At 42.7% G+C, this 7147-nt stretch overlaps 2 protein-coding genes across 2 annotated transcripts; both read left to right on the top strand.

Moving 5' to 3' along the window:
* Positions 1-1611: 1611 nt before the first annotated feature.
* LOC105556292 (uncharacterized protein K02A2.6-like) lies at positions 1612-3630 on the top strand. The gene has a single exon (XM_012003375.1). It carries the CDS (start codon positions 1612-1614, stop codon positions 3628-3630), a length of 2019 nt encoding a protein of 672 aa, XP_011858765.1.
* Positions 3631-4217: 587 nt separating this feature from the next.
* Positions 4218-6144, top strand: LOC105556291 (uncharacterized protein K02A2.6-like; the record flags this gene model as incomplete). Its single annotated transcript, XM_012003374.1, has 2 exons — positions 4218-5712; positions 5765-6144. Coding segments are annotated over exons 1-2 (1875 nt in total), but the record flags the coding sequence as incomplete, so codon positions are not given.
* Between the last annotated feature and the right edge of the window lie 1003 nt (positions 6145-7147).

Genomic DNA, 7147 nt, shown 5'->3' with positions numbered 1-7147 from the left:
GGCCTGGTTGACCACGACGACGACGACGACGTTTCTTAAAAAAAATTACGTGAAAATTCTGACCCGTGGACTTTGCATCGCAATATCTCTACTCATGGGGCACGTAGGAAAAAAGTAAAAATAGTTTTATTATGCAAATCGTACCCAAGCTGTCGATTAAGCGCAGTCTCAAGTTCGTGGGATCAGCCATTGTTGAGATCCAAATATCTGAGGGCCCGTCAAGTCGTGTACTCGCGTAAACTTACACGGTCGGTCTCGCGCGCGTGGTACTAGCTTCGCTTACACTTGGCGCGAGACACTACCGTGTCTCGTGATCCATTTGTAGGAATTCCTGGGTCTTACTAATTAGTTCCGCAAATTTATTGAAAACTACGCTACAATAGCAAGACCTCTACATAATCTTTTGAAAAAAGATTCACCTTTTAGGTTTAACGACATTTGCATAAATTCATTTAATACATTGAAAAAACGGCTCATTTCCTTTCCAATTCTCCGGCTATACAGTCCAAATTTGCCTACCGAGTTACATACGGATGCTAGCGCACAAGCAATAGCTGCAATCCTTATGCAGAAGCAAAAAGAAGGCCAATGGCTACCAGTATCGTTTTTCAGCCAGGCCACAAACCAAGCAGAAGCAAAATGCCACAGCTTTGAGCTGGAAATGCTCGCAGTGGTGAGAGCGATTGAGAGATTTCATATTTATCTCTATGGGTTAGAATTTACGATCGTTACAGACTGTCAAGCTCATATTTTTGCAATTAAAAAAGCAAACCTAAATCCACGTATAGTCAGGTGGACCCTGAAATTACAGGACTATAACTTTCACGTTGTTCATCGCGAGGGACGTCGGATGCAACACGTCGACGCTCTTAGCCGTGCCGTAGCACTCGTGGAATCTTTTCCATTGGAAAAGGAATTGCAATTCAGACAATTACAAGATCCGAATTTACAATCCTTAGCTCAGTCGCTCGAAACTCGAGACAACGAAAAATACGAGCTTATTGACGGGCTTATTTTTCGAAAATACCTTAACAACTCACTTTTTGTGATTGTAGAATATGAGTTTGTATTACCGCGACAACTAGGGACATAGATAGTAGCGCCATTGTACGTAGCGACACAAGCGTATGTAAGGTTGGTAGGCTAGCGACTAAAAGTTCAGTAGAGAACTACCTTCCGAAGAAGCATGTCCGTATTCAATTACAATAAATCATATATCCAATATACCGGTGTCACAGTACATACTATTCCAGAAACACAACAGTGGTGTCAGAAGCGGGATTGAAGAGACATCGGGTGAAGAGAGAATACGCGACATACGGAAGAGCAAGGATGGCCTCACCGACGCAAGTATCGCCGGAATTGCTGCAAGCGATATCGGCCATGATGGCGAACGCGATACAAGCAACGGCCGTGAGCATGGGGACCTAAGCGGGCAGCACAGGGGCCACAACGACGTCAGCAATACAGTTACGTCCACCGCCTTTCGCAGTCACGGAATATCGTTCGACGGAACACACACTCGTAGCCGACTACTTTAAGAGGTTTGAGTGGGCACTACAGCTGAGCAAAATTCCGGATAATCAACACGCAAATTACGCCCGTGTGCATATGGGTTCGGAATTGAATAACGCTCTGAAGTTCCTAGTTAATCCGAGGATTCCGGAAAAGCTTTCATACGAGGAACTGAAGTCAACACTGATTTCCCATTTCGATAGAGCTCGAAACAAATATGCGGAAAGTATTAAATTCCGTCATATTACGCAGCAGAGCGGAGAGACAATTGCTAGTTTCGCACTACGTCTTCGCCAGGGCGCAGCTCATTGTGAGTTCGGTGAGTTTCTCGACCGAATGCTGACAGAGCAACTTCTGCATGGACTAGCAGCACGCGAAACGTGTGACGAAATCGTCGCCAAGAATCCAGCTACTTTCGCAGAAGCATACGACATTGCCAATGCACTGGAAGCAACGCGGAAAACGACGAACGAGGTGAAGGAGTTCAACGCAGCCACGCAGGATACAACGCATAAGTTAGGTTACGGTACACCTAAATGGAAGCACGAGAAGAAGACACAGCGTCATCGTTCATCATCTCGAGGGCAGAATCAGCAGCAGAAGCACCAGGACGCATCGAAACAACCGAGTACGAAAGGGAGGAAGGAAGACTACTCCTGTTACGGTTGCGGTGGTCAGCATACAAGGAAGCAGTGCCGTTTTCGTGATACAATATGCCATACGTGTAATAAAAGAGGTCACTTAGCGAAAGTATGTAAATCTAAAGATTCTCGCGGAGAAACACGAACGATCGCAGCATTACAGCCAGCGGAACACGTAGATACAATCCGAAGCCAGAACAGAGTAAACACAGTAAATTCAGTTAAAAATCTCATGATCGATGTTACAATAGAGGGCAAACGTGTACAAATGGAGATTGATTCGGGTGCACCGTGCGGTATTATTAACATAAAAACACTCCGGAAAATTAGGCCGAGATTCGTGTTAGAAAAAACTGACAGGCAATATGTTAGCTATACAGGTCACCCTATTCAATGTATTGGTCGCATTCCAGTCAAGGTTACAGTAGGTAACACAACACGCGAACTCAATTTATTCATAGTAAAAGGACAGTATGATGCACTGTTTGGCAGAGAATGGATATCTCAATTTGTACACGAGATTAACTTTGTTAAACTGTTTTCCACTACGAATACGATTCATACCATCAGTACCATAGCTTCTAGTATAACACAAGACCAAGCAGCTCGAGTAAATCAATTGTTAGCGAAGTATAAAGAAAATTTTAGTTCGAAAGCAGGTACGCTTATAGGGCCGCCGATCTCATTACACAGAAAGCCGAATACGAAACCAGTGTTTGCGAAAGCCAGAGAAATACCATTAGCACTTCGAGATACATACGCGAAAGAGATCGATGAAAAATTGAAGTCAGGTTTGTATAAGAGGGTTGATTACTCCGAATGGGCTTCAACGACGCATGTAGTAGTTAAAAAGAACGGTCATTTGCGAATCACGGGAAACTATAAACCGTCAGTAAATTCTTGTTTAGTTATAGACGAATACCCCATCCCGAAACCGGAGCATATCTTCAGTCAGTTGAAGGGTGCCAAAATCTTCTGTCTACTGGATATCTCAGATGCATACTCCCATTTAATCCTTGATGAGGAATCCAGTCACATGTTGACATTGAATACACCAACTCATGGGTTAATCCGACCGACACGAGCAGTTTATGGAGCAGCAAGCATTCCAGCAATTTGGCAGCGCAGAATGGAAGCAGTTATTAAAGACCTTCGGAATGTCCGAAATTTCTACGATGATTTCATCATTTTCGCAGAGGATTTCGAAAGCCTACTACAAATTTTGGACGAAGTACTGGAAAGGTTTAGAGAACACGGCTTGCACTTAAACAAAGAGAAATGCGTATTCGCGACATCAGCCATTGAATTTCTAGGACATAAAATAGACGCGAATGGAATACACAAATCAGATCGACATATACAGGCGATTCAAAGGATGCCGAAGCCAAACACACCAGAAGGTTTGCAATTATTTCTCGGTAAGGCTACTTACTATACGAGGTACGTCCAGAAAGTAAGGTTACAACAGGTGTGAAAAAAACAATGTATTATATTGTAATGAATTTACAGGATATGTTTGAGAAAACATGTCTTTATTTTTCCACATAATCGCCGTCGAGGTCAACACATTTCTGAAGCCTGGGCACAAGCTTTTTGATGCCCTCGTCGAAGACGTTCCGCTCCACCTTGAGCTCCATCTGAATCAGATCAGAATCTGCTCGTGTGTCGTTTGGATGGGATGTTGTCAATCACCCCCCTACTCCCCGGATCTAGCGTCCTCGGATTATCATCTGTTCACTAAATTGAAGGAGTTTTTGGGTGGGCAGCAATTTTCAAGTGACAAGGAGGTGACAGAGGCAGTGGAAACGTGGCTTCGAAAGGTGGAGCGGAACGTCTTCGACGAGGGCATCAAAAAGCTTGTGCCCAGGCTTCAGAAATGTGTTGACCTCGACGGCGATTATGTGGAAAAATAAAGACATGTTTTCTCAAACATATCCTGTAAATTTCATTACAATATAATGCATTGTTTTTTTTTCACACCTGTTGTAACCTTACTTTCTGGACGTACCTCGTAGTTCGTTCATTCCAGATCTGTCCACAAGAAATCATCCGCTCAGAGATATGCTACTTGTTAAACCATTTAGATGGACAACAGCAGGGGTGAAAGCTTTCGAAGATATAAAGAACATTTTAGTTTCGCCACAGGTGTTGATGCCGTATGATCCAGAACGACCGCTAATCCTTGCCACTGATGCCAGCAAAACTGGATTAGGCGCAGTGCTATCACATAGGTTGAGCAATGGACAGGAGCGACCGATTGCGTACGCGAGCAGAACCATAAGTCTGACCGAACAGCGCTATCCACAAATTGATAAAGAGGCACTTGCAATAGTATGGGCTGTCCAAAAATTTTTTCATTATGTCTATGCCCGACATTTCACAATCATTACGGACCATAAGCCTCTGACGCAGATTCTCCATCCAGAGAAGTCACTACCTACTCTCTGTATCAGCCGAATGGCTAACTACGCAGATTACTTAGCACACTTTGACTTCGATGTCACGTTCAAGCCAACAGGGGAAAACACCAACGCCGATTATTGTTCGAGAATAGCAGTACCGACACTTACGACGAAGAAAATCTCTGTTAAGGAAAGAGAGGAAGTTGAGTACGATGGGTTTGACCATTTCATTCTACACCAGATTAAGCAGCTACCAGTAAATGCGGAAAGAATTGCACGCGAGTCGCAAACGGATCCACATCTAGGAAAGATTATTCAATGCCTTAAATCAGGCCAAGACTTACAACGTTGTGGATATAAAGCACCAGAAGCAAACTACAAACTAGGAAGCAACTGCTTAGTATTTGAGCATAGAGTGGTTATTCCTGCAGTTCTAAGAGAAGAAATACTTAACGAATTACATACAGCACATTTAGGAATAGTGAAAATGAAGGGGTTAGCAAGATCATTTGTTTACTGGCCAGGCATCGACGCAGCGATTGAAAAAATAGCCAAGACATGCGCCGATTGTTCGAGAAATGCGCATGACCCACCGAAGTATCGTAGTCACCATTGGGATTATCCGAAAGGTCCTTGGGAGCGGATACATATTGACTACGCAGGACCAGTTTCAGGAAAAATGCTCTTAATCATCGTTGATGCGTACAGTAAATGGCTCGAGGTTAGAAGTACGAGTTCGACAACTACAACAGCAACAATTGCCATTCTAGAAGAATTGTTTGCAGCATACGGAGCCCCAATCACCGTCGTATCAGACAACGGAACGCAATTTACATCAATGGACTTCAAGTTGTTCTTACAGAAGAGTGGTGTGAAGTTTCACAAACTGACAGCACCGTACCATCCGGCAACCAATGGGCAAGCGGAGCGGTATGTGCAAACGGTAAAGGACGCACTGAGAACAATGGTAACGACGCCAGGATCTTTGCAACACAATCTCAACATATTCTTGAGCCAGTACAGAAAAGCACCACATGCTACAACAGAACAATCGCCAGCACAACTATTCTTAGGACGAGGAATCCGAACAAGACTTGACTTAGTCCGACCAGAAGAAATAAATGTAAAGATTACGCAGAAACAACAGAATGAAAGTAATGCCACATTTCGAGAGTTTAAAACAACAGACGATTTATTTTCTATCAGGCAATCCGCGTATGGACAAATGGTTACCAGGAACAATTGTTACACGCTTAGGAGATCTACACTATGAAATCGATTACAATGGAAAACGATTCAAACGACACGTAGATCAGATACGAGCACGCGAGACGAAGGAAGATCTAGAGCAGGAAAAGTTACAGGAACAGGTTAAGGATTCCAAGCATTCTAGAAGAATTCATTTCTACGAAGAGACAGATGCTTCAAAGAACTCATCACTACCAAATGAGTTAGAGGACTCATCAAGCGATAGTTCAGATTCATCATACATCACGGTTTCATCCGAATCCTTATCCCCTCCACCCAGTCCAATTCGTGAAAGGAGTACTCCGTCAGTACCTCAAACACTACGGAGGTCTTCCCGCGTAAGACGTGCACCGCAACGGTTCGTACCAGGGGAAAGTCGTAATCGCGAAAGACGGGAGGAAATGTAGAATATGAGTTTGTATTACCGCGACAACTAGGGACATAGATAGTAGCGCCATTGTACGTAGCGACACAAGCGTATGTAAGGTTGGTAGGCTAGCGACTAAAAGTTCAGTAGAGAACTACCTTCCGAAGAAGCATGTCCGTATTCAGTTACAATAAATCATATTTCCAATATACCGGTGTCACAGTACATACTATTCCAGAAACACAACAGTGATCCCAGAATCCATGATAGTTAACATCATCCGAATTTTGCCATGATGATATGTCTCACTGTGGATTTGAGAAAACCGTTCAGGGCATTTTATCCCATTATTGGTTCCCCTCCTTAAGGAAAAAGATTCGATTATATATCGACAACTGTCTAACGTGCCTTATTTTCAACACATCCACGAACACACGGGAAGGCGAACTTCAAATCACGGATACGCCACCCCGTCCCTTTCATGTGATACACATTAGGGTGGAGCGATTTTGTGTAGAGAAAAAAAAAATTTTTTAATTTTACAACGCCCGTAGGTGGAAGCGATGCGAATTTGTTTAAAAATAAAAATTTGAAAAGTTTTGACTCGATCGGAGCTCATCTTCTGCCTCCAACTTCAGTTTGAAAATTTGATTATAGGAGTAAAATCATAAAAATTAAAAAAGACGCAATTAAAAATTTCAAGAAATTTTTAATTCTATTTTCATCAACAGTTTAAAGTGTTATATTCTAGTATATTAAAACAATTTGCACATTGCTTCCTCATAGAGGAACGTTTAGGAGCGAAATCTAATTTTGCACGATGTTTCTTGAAAGTGTGCAATTTAGAAATTTGCACCTTTCTTCCTCATCATTGAAGCGTGCAAATTGGAAGTTTGCAAATTTCTTCCTCATCATTAAAGTAGGCAAATTAAATATTTGCACATTGCTTCAATTGTTATGGCTTCCTCATAGAC

Source organism: Vollenhovia emeryi, unplaced genomic scaffold (genome assembly GCF_000949405.1).
Source record: "Vollenhovia emeryi isolate VEMERY1.0 unplaced genomic scaffold, V.emery_V1.0 DF940136.1, whole genome shotgun sequence".
Lineage (NCBI taxonomy): Eukaryota > Metazoa > Arthropoda > Insecta > Hymenoptera > Formicidae > Vollenhovia > Vollenhovia emeryi.
Note: the sequence above shows the minus strand (reverse complement) of the source record. Positions and strands in the feature narration are given on the sequence as shown.